The sequence below is a fragment of a genome, unplaced genomic scaffold (assembly GCF_019419815.1).
Source record: "Pyrus x bretschneideri cultivar Hongxiangsu unplaced genomic scaffold, Pyrus_bretschneideri_v1 Contig9, whole genome shotgun sequence".
NCBI classification, from domain to species: domain Eukaryota; kingdom Viridiplantae; phylum Streptophyta; class Magnoliopsida; order Rosales; family Rosaceae; genus Pyrus; species Pyrus x bretschneideri.
The window spans coordinates 1,910,053-1,928,660 of record NW_025999831.1 but is presented as its reverse complement, the minus strand read 5'-3'; the positions used below and the strand labels follow the sequence as shown (position 1 = coordinate 1,928,660).

At 35.0% G+C, this 18,608-nt stretch overlaps 2 protein-coding genes across 4 annotated transcripts; both read left to right on the top strand.

Moving 5' to 3' along the window:
• The first annotated feature begins 5,886 nt into the window (after window positions 1–5,886).
• On the top strand, window positions 5,887–10,479 carry LOC103962093 (WD repeat-containing protein LWD2). Of its 3 annotated transcripts, none has more exons than XM_009374758.3 (3): window positions 5,887–6,038; window positions 8,587–9,218; window positions 9,795–10,479. In XM_009374758.3, the coding sequence occupies exons 2-3, from the start codon at window positions 8,623–8,625 to the stop codon at window positions 10,207–10,209; spliced, it is 1,011 nt and encodes a 336-aa protein (XP_009373033.2). In that variant the 5' UTR covers window positions 5,887–6,038; window positions 8,587–8,622; the 3' UTR covers window positions 10,210–10,479. The 3 variants fall into 3 exon arrangements, with proteins under 3 accessions (XP_009373033.2, XP_048432651.1, XP_048432650.1); XM_048576694.1 differs by lacking the exon at window positions 5,887–6,038 and adding an exon at window positions 7,384–7,831; XM_048576693.1 differs by lacking the exon at window positions 5,887–6,038 and adding an exon at window positions 7,384–7,846.
• Window positions 10,480–11,869: 1,390 nt separating this feature from the next.
• Window positions 11,870–14,993, top strand: LOC103962091 (vacuolar protein sorting-associated protein 55 homolog). Its single transcript, XM_009374755.3, has 5 exons — window positions 11,870–12,051; window positions 12,801–12,852; window positions 13,719–13,758; window positions 13,847–13,931; window positions 14,579–14,993. The coding sequence occupies exons 2-5, from the start codon at window positions 12,820–12,822 to the stop codon at window positions 14,760–14,762; spliced, it is 342 nt and encodes a 113-aa protein (XP_009373030.1). The 5' UTR covers window positions 11,870–12,051; window positions 12,801–12,819; the 3' UTR covers window positions 14,763–14,993.
• The last annotated feature ends 3,615 nt before the right edge of the window (window positions 14,994–18,608 follow it).

Sequence of the window (18,608 nt, the reverse complement as noted above, 5' to 3'; positions counted from 1 at the left end):
TCATACAACCTCAATATGTGTGTCAATATCAAACAGTGGTCAGCAAGCAAATTCATCAATATTAATGTTAAATGTTGGGTGCTGAGGAAAAGAAAACATGCATGATTGTGCTTCTGGAGACCCACCAGGTACTCTTCACCCCTATGATTTCACATTATTGGGCATGTTGTATAGAACCATTTGATTTGGGGAGTAGGAAAATGAAATAATAGAGACACGCCGCAAAAATGACGAGAGAAGACAAGGGAAGCCATTTAATTGGAAGTTAGAGAGATTAAATAATAAAAATTTTGTTTGTGTCAGTCGTCCACAAGAGATTACTTTTATCATTCCTTACTAGTTAAGTTATAAAAAGTATGAAAGAGTCACTTAGAATAAAATGACTGAAAACACTTTTGATAAAAGCATTTTTAGAACCAATTCTAAGTAAAAATGCAAATGAACTTCAAGTATTTTTAAAATGACTGTAAAAAACACATAACTGGTGCTTCTTCCAAAATATGCTTCAAGTGATTTTTGAACTAAAAGATATTTTCGCTAAAAACAGTTTTAGTTATTTTAAAAGTACTTATAAACAAGGATGATTCTCCATACTGTTCCAAGCTTGAGCTAAATGGGATTGAGAATTTGAAATCTGTGATTCATGGAAGAACCAATAGGCTCACATTATTCATGGAACAAGACACTAAAAATTGGGTGAAGCGGGGGTCAAGCCCAAACAAACGAGACACAAAAAATGGGTTCGAGAGGCATATCTTACCTCCTAATTTTCTTGGCTACTTTGGATGAGCAAAATGGACTTGAATATATTGCCTGGAGAATATACAATTTTATTTGTAATGATTTTACAAAGACGGGTCAGTGGTGCACCGTTAATTACAGTGTTACTGTTCTCAAATAAAATGTTTCGATGTAATTAGAAGTGAACTATTTAATATAAGATAATTTGTGAATACTTAATACCACTTAGTACGACTCAATAATTAGAGTTTACGTAAACAACTTGGTTTGATATTATGTTAACGTTTTGAAGTGAAGAGTCTGCGGTTTCCTATTAATCACACTGATATAGTTTTGCAACTCAATCACTTTTACAATTCAGTAAGTGTTGGATTTAAAAGAATAAATTCAGTGAATCTAATCATTGTTCAATAATGAATGAGTTACGTGAGTTTACTATTTATATTACATGAATATTTTGTGTAAGAGAGATAAATATCTCACTGACCAACCAGCAGTAGTATTACAATAAGCCTAATTAACTAACTTCATCTGTTGACTTATGAGTAGGAAAATCAACGGCTTAGATTCCTTAATAGTATACACTTTCGTGAAATAATTTCGAATAATACTTGCGTTGCCTTGTGGGGGAGTGCATTATGCACTTACCGACCTTTTACAAATAACGTATTTTAGTCGTATAAACTTCATAATCAAACTCAATCATCTTCTTAATCTTCATTTGAAGATCATTTCTATAAAAAAATATTCAAATCAAATATCGTTTAATCTTTAAAAATATATCAACTAAATTGACAATTCATCCTAAGTATGTTACTTGATACTCACATCGTCAAATTTTTCCATATATTTGGATGATTAAACGATTTTCGATTTGAATGAGTTTTTATAGAGATGATTTCAAATGAAGATTAAGAAGTTGAACAGTTTTGACTTTCGATTAAGAAATTTAAATAATAATATACGATATTCAAACTAAGTGGGAATGTCTATGGAGGAACGCAAGTATTATCAAAAAATTTATCATGGAGGCTTCAATACTTAGAAGTGCAAAACAATAATATATGTTGTAATTTGTTGGTAAGATTATAGATGACACACTCCGACCTGAAATGTCTACCTGGATTCTGAATCGAGTTGTGTTGGTCGACATCCGGAGGGTGACGAAGCCATAAAATGTAGTGAAAATGTGAACAAATTTAAACCTAAAAGTACCTAAATATAAGAATGTGCTATGAGTGGGAATGAACTCATTTCACACTTGATTTCAGAGCATAAATACAGTACATTAAGATAGAGTGAGAACTATACCATCGAAGGTAATCGTCTACACCAAGCTTGCCAAGAATCCTCGTTGACATGTGAGCCCAACAATAAAACCTGGAGGGGCGAAAACCAAGAGTGAGTGGGCCTAGAAACAAATCTTTGTAAAAACCTTTTCAAAAACATAATAACTCCTCGCTATAAAACAAGTATGGTTTTCAAAATATACATACTACGTATAGTAAGAAAATACTTACTATAGCCTGCAAAATCTCAAGAATTCATTATGGCACAATATCTCGTAAATAAGGGCATGACATCCATAATCAAAAAATCTTGCATAAACAACATATCATATCGGGTGCTCATCAACACATGCTGACACACGAGTTCATGCAGAGGTATTCTGACATGAATAGAACTAGGTGTAATAATGATATACGCTCTAGTACTACAATCATGTGAAGACTGGCGCTATGCGCAACACATACGAGTTGGAGTTGCCTATGGAAACCTGTTCAACAGGACTGGCACCTACAATGGATCCAAAGTGAGCGTACAGTGCGATGTGCACATATACGTGAAAGCGTGGTCTTGACCTGGGCGAGTACAAACACCGGTGCAACAAATGATGAGCAAATAACATAAATGTAGTCATGCCATAATGATTTGATAATTCTAGTTATCATAATATTATTCATAGTCATAATTTTAGCTAAGGCATCCCGTAAGATTCATAATGATTCCTAATTCTATTTGTTACGTCATTTCCGATCAATATTAATTTAACTATGGCATTCATATATAAAATTCATTATTAGATGTATGTATGGAAACTAAACATGTATATATGTATATATCAAAGAAAGACCCACTCATAGATCATGTCATTGAGTCGAACCTATTCGAACTAGAATAGCCGAAGTCATCGATAATAATCGCATCTAAGCATAATATTAGAACCCATTAGTAAAACTCCACTAAAACAATTAAATTTGGGAAAATGGAGTGCGAATTTGGAATCAAAGCTTCGAAATACGCTAAGTAAGGTCCTACAACCCTATACAAGTCAATATGGAACATTCGCCCATGGATTTCCAATGCGTAACTTCCCAAAGTCTACACTACGCTTCTAAAACAACATACTAAAACTTCTTTACGATCCAACGGTCAGATCTCCGTCAATTGCTAGAATTAGTTGCTATCAACATCTGTTTTACAAACTTAGAAATTCAATTTGGAAAGATCCGTATGTCGGATTCCCAATCTGTCAGTTCCTATGATCCTCAAATATTACGTACTATAATGTATTAAGGTTTGGTGACGATCCAATGGTCAGATTGTCGGATCATAAAATAGGTCAAATGGCGTAGTAATCCATATTAGGTTCAAACTATCAAACTATAACAAACGGTTATCAATTTGAAATTCGAGCATTGAATTTAACTTAAAAAGGCAACGTCGGCCCACTAACCACGCGCCGCCGCACGTGGTCGTCAGCCGACCCAGCTCGTTGGAAAATTGAACAACTTCAAAAATTCCCAAATTTTACAAGAATGAAGATCTCAATGAGAGGAACAACTTTCATATATAGGCCGAAATCCAATTCGGCCAGGAAGTGGCCTGAAAATGCCTTGATCCGTCGAAAACCCTTGAAATGGGTGTTCTTGATTCGGTGCCTAAACGAACTCCGACGCCTCATCCCATGCTTGGGCCTTGTTCCTGGCATTGTGCGAAGTCTATTAGGGGTAGTGGTTGACGGAGTTTGCTTTAAGAATGGCAGATTCTGCCACAGTGAAGCTCGCAGCTCCCGCTCAATTTTTCTCGAAACTGAGGTGAAACTCCATCGTGTTTGGATCGAACATGGAATGAGAAGTGATGCGATGATGATGGCAGGTGATAGAGGCCTTGGATTGCTTGAAAATTTGACCGAATTTCGTTGGAAAAATGCCATAAAATCTAGGTAAAAAATGGGTCGAAGGGATTCAGTTGGGGCTGGGTCTCTCATTTCCCTCTTGTTCTCTCTTTTCTGATTGGTTCCCTGACTTCCCTCTCTCATCCTCATTGGCCGCCCTTTTCCCTTCATTTCTTTCTGATTGGGCAAACCGTTCCCCACCATCTCTAATTTCTTCCTCCTCTCATCCATCCCTCTCTCTCATTTCTCTGCTCCACTCTTCATCACAACTGTCCACGTGGCTCCATCAAATTGCTCAAGAAAATTTGGAATCTTCCCAAGTGAAGGTTAAATTTATTAAAATGCCCCGACTTTAAACGTTAATAACTCATTCGTTATAGCTTCAAATTACGTTCTGTTTGTGTCCCACATGTTCGTAGCGACAAATACTACGAGGATACACCAAGAAAACGGATCTTACGTGACACGACAAAGCGGTCAACAAAAATCAACGCCTTTACCTCAAGGGCATTTTCGTAATTTCACTCATTTAAAATCAATAAAATCGTAAAGTTAGGGATAAGGTTGTCACAATAGACACCGTTATTATGAAAAAAAAAATTATTATTTCATTTAGCAAAGATGCCTTATTTAAGTTTTTTTTTTTTTTTTTTTTGGGTTTTACCAACAACTGTCATTCACGATATTACTTTAAACTTACAATTTCTTTAGGGGTGTGATATTCACACACCCCATTTTACTTTTCACACACTCTTCTAATTTTTGACTATCAGATCAGATGAATTGAAAAAAATCAACGGATAAAAATTAACAAGGGATGTGTAAAAAGTAAAATGGGATGTGTAAGAAGTAAAATGGGATGTATGGATAGCACACCCTTTTCTTTATTAAAAAAAACAGAAACAGGTGCTAGCTTCACTAGAACCATTCTATAATCTAGAGCCCAATGATCATGGAGCATTTGCAAATTGCAATAAACATTGGTGTATCCGCCTTTCTGCCACCTTAAAAATATCTAACCATTAGTCCTTTGTCCTTTTTATGTGCCTGGTACTAAGGAACCCATGCCAAAGGAAAGACCCTAGAGAAACACAAAACACTAGCTTCCAACAACGTAGCTCTCGAAACATTTAAATCATACAAGTACAATTGGGGCAACCTAAAAAGTATCTTCAATATTTTTTTATCGAAGAATTTTGACTGTATAGCATATGACTATAGTTGTTCCATATACCTAACAAAAGTGAAATTTATTTGTTCTATATACCTAACTAAAGTGAAATTATTGAATTAATAGTCAGTGGGGCTAAGCAACACTAGTATTTTTTTTAATACAAGTTAATGGAGGAGGATGAATTAATCGAATACAGATTTGGAGTGCATGACTAAGGAATTATTGTTTCTTACATGGTGAGCTGAGACCATCATTTTTACTGTACAAAATAATGTAAATTATTCATTCTCTTTCTCATTATCTAATGATGATCTTAAGAAAAATTTATTTAATTTGAAGATTGCTTAGTTATTCATATGTACCAAACAAATCTATGATTATGATAACAAGTAGTATCTTTATGATTAACAGCCAACTTGTTTGATTCATATGAGTGACTAAACGGTCTTCAAATTAAATGAAGTAGTCTAGTGTTGATCTTTAGTTGATGATGAAGAAAATAAACATGTTGAATTATGACGTTTAATACAATTAACTGAAGTCACGTGGTCATGTAAGGAGCCAAACAATGACACATGCTTGAAAGTGTCGCAATTAAGTAGTTGGGGGTAGTATTTGAAAATATATATGTTACATTAAAAGGTTAGGAAGAGTTAATGAAAACCAACCTTCTACGCTTGTGGCCGTGCCGATTGACCGTTAGCTTCACGCCCTCACCTTCCATTCTCTTGTTTTGTTTACTGCAGGCTATCTTTCTATCTCCCACGACTTAAAAGAAAAGAAACTATTTGCCATATATAAATATATCTCAACTTCCATACGGCAACACCAATACAGCTCAATCCCCGTCTCCCTAGCTAGTTAACTTTCCTCTTATATGTGCATGTCTTGCTCTGGACCACAAGCAGTTTCCCAAAACTGCTACTGAAACTTCTATCGAGCAATGTAAGTCAGTCTCTCTCTCTCTCTCTCTCTCTCTCTCTCTCTCTACCATCTTATGAAGAGGAAGAATTCTCATCATATTCATCAAGTGAGATGCATGGTAGGTAGGGGATTTCAGTTTGGAGTCAAAGAGTACTTGTACGATTCCGTTTTTGTGCAATATAGTGGTTAACCGTTGTGTTAGGAGTTCATTAGTTAATGCAGTGAGTACATGAAGCTACCCAGAAACGAAGGTTTCGATGAGGCCAGCAAATTAACTTAATATAATTTAGAGATTTTTATAATCAACTATCTATATGATTAGGTAGAGAAGATATGTTGATTCGGTAGAGAAAGATCACCTTCTTTTTCTTTTTCTTTTTTTTCAAATTTTAATAACCCTTAGCTGATTATACTAGCTTAAGAATTAGCAACATTTTTTCATTTTTTCAACATATGCATTTTTATTTATATATTTCATGAATAATTCATATATATATATATATATTCATATCCATTCACGAGCGAGCATATATAATATATATATAGTTAGATGCAATCTGTAGAGTAGTTAGTGCGTTACGGTAATTAACAAAAATATCGTTGCGAAGAAATACTCTTTAGTTAAGGATGTACCTCCGCATCATTTCATACTTTAATAAGTAGTAGAAACTCATGGTTACAGAAAAAATAGAATTTTATTGGGAAGATTTAATTAAATCCTAAGTTTGACAAATTTTTTTGACTAAATAGTGGTTGACTTACTTTTGGATTAGTTACCAAGCACACGTAAATTTGTTTAGAATATAATGGTGTGCTATTTACATCTTTTTAATGAGAAAGTTTTTTTTCTCAATAGATATAGATGATGTATTACGTGTTTTTATATAAGTGGTGAAAATTGTATTTTTTAAGTTATTAATTTTTTAACACATATCTCATTATTTGTATAATAATATGTGATATACCATCTCGTGTTTTAGTCATTTTAAAAAATCTATTATTTTTAATGCACACTTCTCTCTCAGAAATTTGCCACGTGTTTCATGTTAATTATGGTTAACTTTTTGTTTTGCTTTTGCACTTTTTAAATTTCTTTATTTCTTCTATTCTTTACGCAAAACGAGGTCTTGCTTGTCTTTTTACTCTTTTTTGTTCATAACTACGGACCTTAGTCAGATTCTCTTTAAGAGAATTTTAAGAATTTTATTATAATATATATTCATTGCACTTTAAAAATTATTTTAAATATTTTTATTTAAATAATAGTTCGATATACAATCATCGGATACTATTTAAAAATCCTCGTAATCCTAACCGAAGAATCCAGAAAGAATACTGTTGGCTTATTCGTTCCTTTCCTCTTCACGCCTTCGCTCCCGAAGCAACAATTACAAAAAAAAAAAAAAAAAAAAAATCCGGTGGGAAGGTATTAAAAGAATTAGATAGATGTTGAGAGCCTTGTCCCACTCTCCCTCTCTCTTGCCCAATCTATTTCTCTGTCTGCAAAGCTCCGAAACGCAACAATGGCCCCGGGGTTGATACAGACGGCATTAGCTACGGCGGCATCTCGTTACGTCTGCGCACGGGTCATGGCTTCATCAAGGTTCTGGACGAAGAGAACGAAGAAGGGTGCGAAGTAACAGAGGTTGTGGCGGCGGTGGCGCTGGTGAGTGTGTGTTTGTCGCCGTTGTCGGAGATTGGGTGATGGTGTGGTGGTGTCTGTTGGGTCGAAGAGAAAGGAAGGGGAGGGAGGGTATTTCTTGGGGTTGGGTTGGGGATAAGCTTGGAACACGCGGCAGACTATCAGAATGGAGGTGAATATTCACCAGGTTAGTGGTGGTGAGGAAAGGAATTAGATACTCTCCGGATCACCTCTATTTGGGATATCAATTAACAACAACTATTCATTAAAGATTGTGTGATCATAATTTTTTTTTATATATTTTTACGTAAATTGAAATTATTTTATTTTGAAAAATATAAAATGTTTTTAATTGTGATCGTAGGATTTTTAATAAATAGTTAGTATTAATTGATCTCCAAGATCCTCAATGAGGAGATCGGGAAACAATCTAATTCCATGAGGAAAAATGATTACAATGGGAATATACTAAAATATTATTTTGACTTTTTAGTCAAAATGATTAGTGAGATTAACATAACCTCTCATTATGGTCTCTGAAGTTTAAAATTAATGAAATTGATCATTAAAATTGTCCACCATCAATTATTTTGATCATTCTGTAAATATCTTGTTAAATTGAAGAAATTTTTAAATCTCAATGCTACATAAAATAGATGTAAGTGTTGAAGTTAAATCTTTAAATCTCAGGCTACATTAAATTAATTAAATCTACTTGTAGTATACTAGGTTAAAGCTAGATGATTTAGGAGTAATATATACTGGACACAGGCAATATTATTGGCATCTTTCTTGGCTTTTTTAGGCAAAAAGCGTGACAATAATTCAAAGCTTTAACATGCATTCAGGGCTTCAAATAATTAGATTAATACTTGTTCAATGTCGTACTTCAATCAACTCTAAAATTTGGATTTACCTCTCATGCAGCTATAGAGAATTAAAAATCAAATTCCAACTCCAAGCATGCAAAGTCCAGCAGAGAAAAAAGCAGGCGTCCACACCTACGTAAGTCAATGGCCAATCTCCTCCTTAGCATGGTCAGTCCGCCATGACAAACCTTCACGCCTAGCCATTGGCAGCTTCATTGAGGACTACAGCAACAAGGTTGAACTAGTCCAGTTCAACCGTGACACATCCGACTTCGCCACCGATAGCCGCCTCATTTTCGACCACCCGTACGCACCAACCAACCTCATGTTCTTCCCCTCTGAGGACACCGCGAATCCTGATCTAATCGCCACGTCCGGTGACTACTTAAGGCTATGGGAGATCCATGATGATAGGATTGAGCTCAAGTCTCTTCTGAATAGCAACATGAGTAGTGAGTTTAATTCGGCTATAACGTCTTTTGATTGGGCTGAGTTTGACGCTAGGCGTGTGGCTACGTCGAGTGTGGACACTACATGCACGATTTGGGACATTGAGAGGGAAGTTGTGGATACTCAGTTGGTGGCTCATGACAAAGAAGTGTATGACATTTCTTGGGGTGGCTTCAATGTGTTTGCTTCAGCTTCTGGTGATGGCACTGTCAGGGTGTTTGATTTGAGAAACAAAGAGAGGTAAGGGTTAATTTTCACCTTTTAATTTTTTATGGGAGTAACTATTAGCACTTAAAAAAAAAAAAACAATCATCATGCGCACTTGTCCATGGTAAAATAATAAGCAATGGATGAGCGTAGATGAACTTTTTTTTAGTGCTAATAACAATTCTATTCTTTATAGTCTTGAGTTCTTTAGAGAGATCATTTTCTTCTGTTTGTTTGAGCAAGTTCAACATATTTTCCTTTCGACTGCATACGGAGTAAACCAACGTTTAAGAAACTAATATTTGGAAAAGTTTTAAAATAAAACTATATCACTATAGCAATCTTCTCAGATTGCATTATTATTATAGTAAATCAACAATATCGACATTGGTACTTTATTTATGTGATATCAAGACAATCTAATTATTTGTTAATATTGAAAATTTCGAGAGATATGGTTATTTGATAATATTGTTACAGTAATAGACTAATTTATAGTGTCATTTGAGATCATTTCCCTATAGCATTTGGTAGCTCAAGATACTCATATATGCTTCGTGTATCTTGTGACCCAACCCAAGGCATATTTTCTTAACTCATCGTCAACAGGTCTACCATAGTTTATGAAAACCCTACTCAAGAAAGATCTTTGTTGAGGCTAGAATGGAACAAACATGACCCAAGATTCATTGCCACAGTTGGAATGGACAGCAACAAAGTGGTGATATTGGACATCAGATTTCCCACATCACCTCTGATGGAGCTCAAAAGACATGGTGCCAGTGTGAATGCCATTTCATGGTCTCCAGGGAAAGGACACCAATTATGTTCGGTGAGTGATGATTCAAGGGCTCTGATTTGGGATGTGGTGAGACATGGATTTCAGTCCAATGGCGGCGGCGATGCGGAGCCGGAGATGTGGTATGGAACGACAGCTCAGATTAATCAAGTGCGTTGGTCTGCTTTAGAGTTGAACTGGATTGGTATTGGCTTTTTGAACAAATTGCAGCTCTTGAAGGTTTAATTAGAATATTTATGGAAATATATTTAGGGTATCACTTGCAATTCCATATGCTAAATGTAGAGTTTTGTAATTAAGAGAAAAGGGAATGGGGAGTTGTGTGTGAGATGAATCCCAATGCCAGTGTCATGACTAAGAGTAAATTTGTTGTGTGATCCATATATATATATATATGTTAGGATTCGAGGACACGCTTTTGACACATATTTTTGTGTAATTCACTTTGTAATATATTTCAATGATTCAACCATCTATTTTATGTTTTTCCCTAAAGATCATGTCTACAAAATTATCTTTGTTCGTCAAATTTATTTACTACAAATGAATGTCTTAATGGTATTGGATTTGTCTAATGTTTAGCAATGATGATTTATGAATGACGTACTTAAATATAGAAGGTTCGCATTGTTGAAACACATATGAAGTTGACTCTACAAAATAAATGTCAAAAGCGTGTGTCCCCGAATTGTAATTAATATATATAGAGTCTGCAACACACATCATGCAACCATGTAATTAAGAGATGAGTATTGTAGAAGAAAAGAATATTCTCTTATTGTAGGCCATATGCTCTCTATGACTACATATGCTAACTTGGAAAATTTAGAAGAGGAAGGAAATATTTGGATTCGTTGCTTTTTGTTTCTTCATTTGATGTGTTAGTTCTCTAGTGGAGGTTGGTGCTCACACGTGATTAAGTTACAAAATTTGCAAATTAAATCAGAAACCTTGAAAGATTTACATCAACCTTTTTTCTGATTTTCGACTGACCAATGCATATCATTATGATTTGAGGTGAACTTGATGCATATCTAGTACGATGGAGAAAGAGGAGTCGCACTACGACTCCTAGTCTCGCAACGGGGAGTAAAAGGGTTGCCTAATCACACAAGGAGCATCAAGAACCTAGAAAGAAGAGGCAAACACCACCAAAATACTCCATATGCATACCAAAAAAGAGAGGGGAGAAAAGGAAAAACCCCCTTTAAAAATTACAAAACTAAAGGACATGGTAGTCCGTCACAAAAGAGGACCATCGCCCTTGAGGTTGAGGGAGGAGGCCCAACTCATAAAGCGCACCCTTGAATTGGTTAAAGTTGCATCAACATAGACTACTCAATTGAAAGATCTCGAAGACCACTTTCAATCACTTTGAACAAAACATACTAGCTTTCCAACGAATAGCAATAATAATGGAATAAATTCTCCAGGTCGCTATTTAGATGTTGCCAAACAACACACTGCTTTTTTATAAAAATGCAAAACAAGTACTATTGACAAAAACAATATTGAGTAAAAACGCCTTATAGAGGTATATTTTGAATTCAAACAAGCGGACGTTATAGTAGGATTTGGATTCTCTCTTGAGCCCAAGGAGAATCCTCCTGACAAAAAATTGTGAGCTCTTGAATTTTCATCTAACGATTATAATTATTATAACTTTAAAGAACTCTCCTATTTGTAGCTATTGGATGAAAATTCAATAGTCCACAGTCTTTGATCAGGAGGATCCATCTAACGGCCTACAGTCCTTAATCAAGAGGATCCTTCCTTGGGCTTAGGAGAGGATCCAAATCCTAGTATAACGTCCGCCCGTTACAGTATTTACTGCAGCTAAACTTTTACCCGGCAAAAAGAAGGAGACTCACTTTCTTTATTATTTATTTTATTTTATTTTATAATTTTGGGCCTCGACTCCTGAAACCGAAGACCAATCGAAGACCGATACCTTTCACCTCTGCAAATTTTGGAGCTCATCGTTTTGCTTCTTTGGTCGCGATTCGCGAACACGAAGCTTCCTCCGTCACTAGCCTCTCTTCTCTTCCATGGCGATGACCATTGAAGGTACAATTCTTAACCCACTCTGTTCATTTTTTTCCTTCGATTATTTACAATAATTTTGCTTTTGGCTGGATGAAGATAAATACGCACAATTTCGTTGAATAATATTAAAATTCTACTATTTTATTTATTTATTATATTTGTCCAATTCCTCTGAAAACGTTGGAGAAGTGGAATCGAGTGGGCTTGAGAGCTGAACATTTTGGAATTGTGCTAAAATTAATTAGGGTTTCGTATAGTTGATCATATTTTATGATTTGAAAACACCCAATTTGGAGTGCTTCTCAGTTTAATTAAAATTTTGTGATTACTAAAATTCTGCAATTCTCTGAATTTTGCTCATTTGTATTTTTGATGTCTTATCGGAAGTAGTTAATGTTATCAATTAGATTTTAGTTTTAACTTACTAATGTGGAAGCGTAATGGGAAGCTTGGATTTCCATCATGATCACTATATGAAAATTAGGGGCTTTAGTTCACAAAATTTGAAGGGTTGCGTTGCTCGCTCCTACTTGTCATACGCTGCGAGCATGACGTCCTTCAAATATATATAAGTCATGCAATTGTGTTTTTTGTTCTGTCTTCGTTCATGCTTTGATGAGATTGAGTACTAATACCTTTTTGTTTTGGTGCATTGTTCCTCCCCGTATTGCTGATGGTTCGTGTTCTTTGCAGTGTAAGTAGGAATTTGGTTATGTAAATTTATCCATGTTATGAAGCTACATTTCTGAAGTGAACTTCTTGGTGTACAGGCTTGCAGGACTTGCTTTTATGTTTTCAGCAAGCATCTTGTTACAAATCCTGGTATTTGTCTTTTATTTATATTATTATTTATTTTTTAATCGCTCGACTGGTTGTGAGCTTGTGGTTATTACATGCTCTAAAGTGTTTTAAAAGGTGTTTGCCTTGTACTCCAGCCTACAGATATATGCGTCTGTTCAATTGCAGTTATAACCTAGTATTCTGTTATGTCATCCATACTCTTCCTTAAAAATATGCTGGATGCATGAAGAATAAGGGGCGCACACACACACACACTTGCGTTTATCTTTGTGAATCATCTTACTTTATGAATTCAGAAGCAGTGTGCTTGTTTTTAACTTAACTTCTCTTATAATGCGGTTCATTATGCAGTTGGCACATTGCTGTTCACATTTTTTAGTAACCCACTTTAGAAGAAAAGTTAAGCTAGAATCTTGGACACTTCCCTAAAAGAAATTTAGGGATAGGATGCATTTTAAGGAGTATTCTCCTTGTTACCTTTTCACTTTAGAGTTGGGAGGATTTTTGTAGATTTATTCCCTGGTTTGTTTAATGATGTCGAAGTAGTAAGAGGCCATTTGTGCATTGATATTTTATTACAGCAATCAATAATTCTTGTGTGGGTTAGATTTTCTTTCTCTTCTTTTTCTTTTGTTGATATAGATGGCCTTTGTAGCTGGTTACCATGGCAAAGTTATAGAACCCTAGCGCCTGGGTGTTGTTGAAGCTGCCTTTCCTTCTGAAAAGGCTATTATATCGCTTGCTGTATTAATAATAATGCTTGGTGATATATCACCAGATTAAGGGAGGAAATGGTTTTGAACTTAACTGCCAATTGGATCTGAAATGTCTTATATGCTTACCATTTACTGTTTGTTATTATGATTATGTCTTCTAATGTGTGGCAGGCTTGTGCATTATACAACAATTGGTGGCCGATGTTATCCGGTGAGAGTAGTTAATATAATTTGTTTATTCTACTTGGTATTTAGGTTCTTTGAGTATCAAGGGATGTGAATTTTGATTATTCTTGTAGCTCTGATGTACGTGCTGGTACCCATGCCTTGCTTATTCTTTGGTGGCGGTTCTACTCAGGTTTTATTTGCAAGGGAAAGCGATGGGTGAGTCTTTTTGAGCTCTTATGTAACAAAATTTTCTTCCTTAATGTAACCCTCATATGTAATATGCCCTGTACTAATAACATTCTTTACCTTATAGATAGCTCATAGTTATAATGCCATGATACTTGTGTGTCATGGACCAATTTATTTGTCCGCCCGTTTGGTGGAACTCACAACTAGATCTAACCAGGTTTTTTTTGCCCATTGCCATGCGTGGATGATTCATGAAGATAACACAAGTATAGCTCATTCTAAAAATCTGAGGGAAATATAGCTCATTCTAGAAGTTTGATTTATAGACAAGTAGAACAAAGCATAAAAGTACATATTGAAATATTGTTGAAAGGAGGGCCAATTCATAAAGATCAAAGGAAAACTAATGAAAAGGGCTTGAAAACTTTGAGTTTTAATGAAAAGGACAAAATAAAGGGTGAAGTGAATAGTACCAGGTTTGACTTTTTAGTGTAAATATGTGGTTTTTCGTTAAAGTGAACAGTACCTGGAGCTTTTCGTTGTGATGTTTACCCTCCGAATAAGCTGTAACCAATAGCCCATGGAACTTGTGCCACTGGTAAACTGCCCTTACAAAGAATCTCTATTAGCCAAAGTCACATTAACGCCTTCTCGTTTTTCTCTTTGTATTGCAGGTGGATAAATGCTGCTAAATTTTTGACTGGTGCATCAACTGTTGGGAGCATAGCCATTCCCATCATTCTTAGGCACGCTCATATGATTGAGACACCTGCTATGTGGATTGAATTCTTTTCATTCTTCATATTTGTCTGTACTGTCATGTGTTTCCACCGGGCTAGTCTCGAAGACGAGTGGTGATTAGCACTAAAAAAACCTAGGTTCTTATCTAATGACTCGTAATTGTTGGGGCCACCAATGATGTAATATAATTTAACTACAAGAAGTGTGATAACGCATGCAACGGGAAATGAACGGAGCCTTTCCCACTTTGTAGATGTGATCTCTTTGTGTATGTTCGAAGACCTTTTTTGTCAGTCAATTTGTATACGTTGTTCAAAGGTATCTTGATCTGTTTTGCCTTTTACTTGATTTGGCAAGGGCTTTAGTTTCTTGTTTTGTGTATTTGATCGTCTAATCTTGGAAGTTAGGTTTGCTATTCAATATAATTTACTTGTGATGTTGATCTTGAGTACGTGATTTCACACTTGTTTCTCTTTCCGCCATCCACGTCTTGTTTATCATTTGATTCTTCTTTGATTTATACAATTCTGAAGTCGGGAAACAAAGGGGCCACTGGTACTATAATTTGGTGGTATTCCTCTTCTTTTGTAAGTAACAGGTCTGACATTTGAATTTTATGAAAGACGAGTTTGTATCAAATTATTACTAGCACTATTATTTCTTATTTTGAAAGTGAGTTCTTAGGTTCGATTCTTGCCAAAGAAGAATTTGAACTACATTATTGCTAACTCATTGTGAGGTTAAGCCCACCTTCTCCCTCTTAGTGTAGATAATACCACTTGTTAAAAAGTGTAGCTTAGCTCCACTCATACCATTTCATTCACAAAGCATCCGCTTGAGTATTTTAACTTTACGAAGAAGTTTTTGGGGCTGACCTAGATTGGGCCGTAGGTTGGTTGACATCATGGGCCTATTTGTAGGTCTTCCCGCATGCAAAGGACCAAGAATACCAAGGTCCTTGTCTCTCTGCTACCAACGTGATTTATTACATAAAAAGAGTAAAGATTGATTCATGGCTAGAAAAATAAAAAACTTCACTCTTCTCGTTTTCTTTTACTTATTTGTCATTTAATTTCTTCTCAATTGGTACTTATAGAGTCTAAATTGAGAGAGAGAGAGAGAGAGAGAGAGAGTTGTCTTAGTGGCGCTAATACAGTTTCCGAAAAAGTTAAAGGTTTATTTTATTTTATTTTAGCTAAAATGATTTATTTATGAGATTGACATACTTCCTTATTTTGGTCTTTGATATTTAAAATCAATAGAAGTGGTCTCTGAGATTGTCTACCGTCAATCATTTTGGTCACTTTTGTGAAAAATCTCCGTTAGATTGAGAATATTTTTGTCAATTCAACCTTTCCACATGAGTTGGTGGTTTCTTCAATTTAATTGAGATTTTTCATAGAATGACCAAAATAATTGAAGGTGAACAATCTCAGGTATAACTGCTATTGATTTAAATCTTAAGAACCAAAGTGAATAGTGACATCAATCTTAAGGATCATTTTGGCTAAAAAGTCAAAATTAAAATACATACACGGAATGCCAATAAGAAATATATACAAGTCCATCACCTAAAATGAAGTACTAAAAGTAGTTATAATTGCAAGGGTTGCACTTTCATTTTATTTTTATTTTTTAACAAATGATAGTATCTACACAAAACAGAAGGAGATGGACTTAACCTCACAATGAGCTAGTAATAATGTGGTTCAAATTTGCATTTGGGGAAAATTGAACCTAAGACCTCTCACTAACAAGTGAAGAGGAATAATGTGGTTCAAATTCGCCGTTGCACTTTCAGTTGAAATAAGAACATTCGTCTATGTCTCATTCAACATTCTTTCAATATCGCTTGTATTTTTTAATATTAAAAAAATGTAGGAATATAACATTGGAATGCCTCAATTATCTCTTAAACTGTTCATTCCTTCATCATTATTGCGTTCTTCTTTCGATTCTTGCGAATCGACAAAACCCTATTAGATGACAAATGAAAGAATCATGGTACAAAGTTTAAACAAAGGTCTTGGAAACTTTTCTGCTGTTATATTTTGTACGAGAAATGCTAAAAAGATTCTATTAAAATGAGACTTTCTATAAATTATCCGTTATTTTATGTTTTTAACACAATATTTTATATTGTTGGTATAAAAATTATGTTAAAAATATGAAATGACAGTGAATATATAAAAAGTCTTACTTTTGAAAGAGTCTCCTTAACATTTTCTGTTTATATTTGCACATAATTGACAACTAAAACGTGTTGTCAAATTATAACCGACAAGGAAGAAGATAATAAAAGTAGGTGAGAAAAACGTTAAAACTAGGAATTGGATCCTCTCCGAGGCAAAGCCTCAGGATCCTCCTGTCCAATAATAAGGGTCGTTAAATTTTGATCCAATGACTATAAACAGAGAAGCCCCTCTAAAGTTATAATAATTGTAAGCGTTAGATCAAAATCTAACGGCCCGTGTTAGTGGGTCAGCAGGATCCCAAGGCTTTGCCTCGGAGAGGATCCAATTCCTAAAAACTAAAGCATGCGTGCTTCTTATATTCTATAAAATTAAAACCATAGGTCTTGTTTACTTTTCTACTGTTTGAGTATTACCGACCGATTGAACAAGTCATGCGGCGGTGCATGTTGGAATTTAGATAGATTTTCTTTTGGTCTATGCATGCGTGCTTCTGACCTAACGTGCCTGATGTTTCCATTTGCATGCCCGTGAAATCATCTACTACCTCATGTTAGGAAATGCTTTCCTTTAGAAAGCGTTTTTGTTCAAAAGCATTTTTAATAAAAACGTTTTTTATTTGGAGTACAGTGAAATTGGTAAGAAAAAAAGTACTTAAATTAAGCACGCAACACCTTTAACTTACTGGCAAGCACTGACCATAACGTTTTTGACGATTTAAAAATCATTTAATTAAGAATAATGTTAGGAAAATTAAAATATTTAAACTAAATTTGCAAACTAAATAACATGGTTGTAGATTATTAAATTACTAATTAATTATGGATTAACGTGCTTGTTTCTTATTGGTAAATGATAACACATCATTTGATTTGTAAATTTTGTTTAAAAATTTGATCTCCTTAACATTACTTTTTAATTGTTTTAAATGCGTTTCCAAATTTGCATGAATTTTCACACTATTTCCTTGACCTTTTCTTGGAGCACAAAACTCATTTAATTAGGACTACTTGTAGCGGTGAAACCAAGCCCTAAGATTAGATTTCTGTTGACACGTCTTTTGGGGCAAACAAACGAAGGAATAGAAAATATTGTTTCATGGTTTATCCATTATTTATATTTATATTGTTCATATTAGCATAGACATTCCACAAAGCGGCGCTCCCTCTCCCCTCAAGTCAAAATCCCCAAAGTTGATCTCATTTTAGCCGCTGCCGTCCCCCTTGGGTGGGGTTAGTGGCAACTCTGTCTCCTTTCCTAATCCCTTTTTTCTTCTTCTTTCCTAACCTCGTTCTTTCTTTCTTTTTTTTTTTTTATTTTTTTTTTCCCATTGATTTTTGGTAGTTTCCTCTTAGCGTGTCCCGTTTTCTTTGAACTTTGTCTCAATTGTTGTCAAATCTTGTTGCAGATTGGAGTTTCATGCCTTTTTTTTCTTTCTAAATTCTTATTCCTTGCTGCAAGCTACTTCCCACCTGATTCGGCTATTCGACTCCTCGAGTTCTTCTTCCATGTACTCAGGGCTGGCCCAGGCCTAGTGCGGGCAGGGCAACCGTTTGGAGCCCAAAAAAAATTAGGGCACCAAAATTATTAGTGTGACATATTTATATACGTTTTCATAAGAGTGTAAATTTATGAAATTTGGCTTAATGACGAAGAAATTTAACTAAATTTTTAGACTAAATTCAATTCTAATCTTCAACAAAGGGTGATGCATAGACTAAATTTTTAGACCAAATTTGCAAATCATATGACGTGTCATCAAAAAGTTTAA

What these genes read in the sequence shown, in the direction of transcription:
- LOC103962093 (XM_009374758.3), top strand. Translation starts at nt 8,623, where the DNA reads ATGCAAAGTCCAGCAGAGAAAAAAGCAGGCGTCCACACCTACGTAAGT. An exon ending in GATTTGAGAAACAAAGAGAG is followed by an intron (nt 9,219 to 9,794) that starts GTAAGGGTTAAT and finishes CATCGTCAACAG; the next exon opens with GTCTACCATAGTTTATGAAA.
- LOC103962091 (XM_009374755.3), top strand. Translation starts at nt 12,820, where the DNA reads ATGTTTTCAGCAAGCATCTTGTTACAAATCCTG. An exon ending in GCATCTTGTTACAAATCCTG is followed by an intron (nt 12,853 to 13,718) that starts GTATTTGTCTTT and finishes AATGTGTGGCAG; the next exon opens with GCTTGTGCATTATACAACAA. An exon ending in TTTGCAAGGGAAAGCGATGG is followed by an intron (nt 13,932 to 14,578) that starts GTGAGTCTTTTT and finishes TTTGTATTGCAG; the next exon opens with GTGGATAAATGCTGCTAAAT.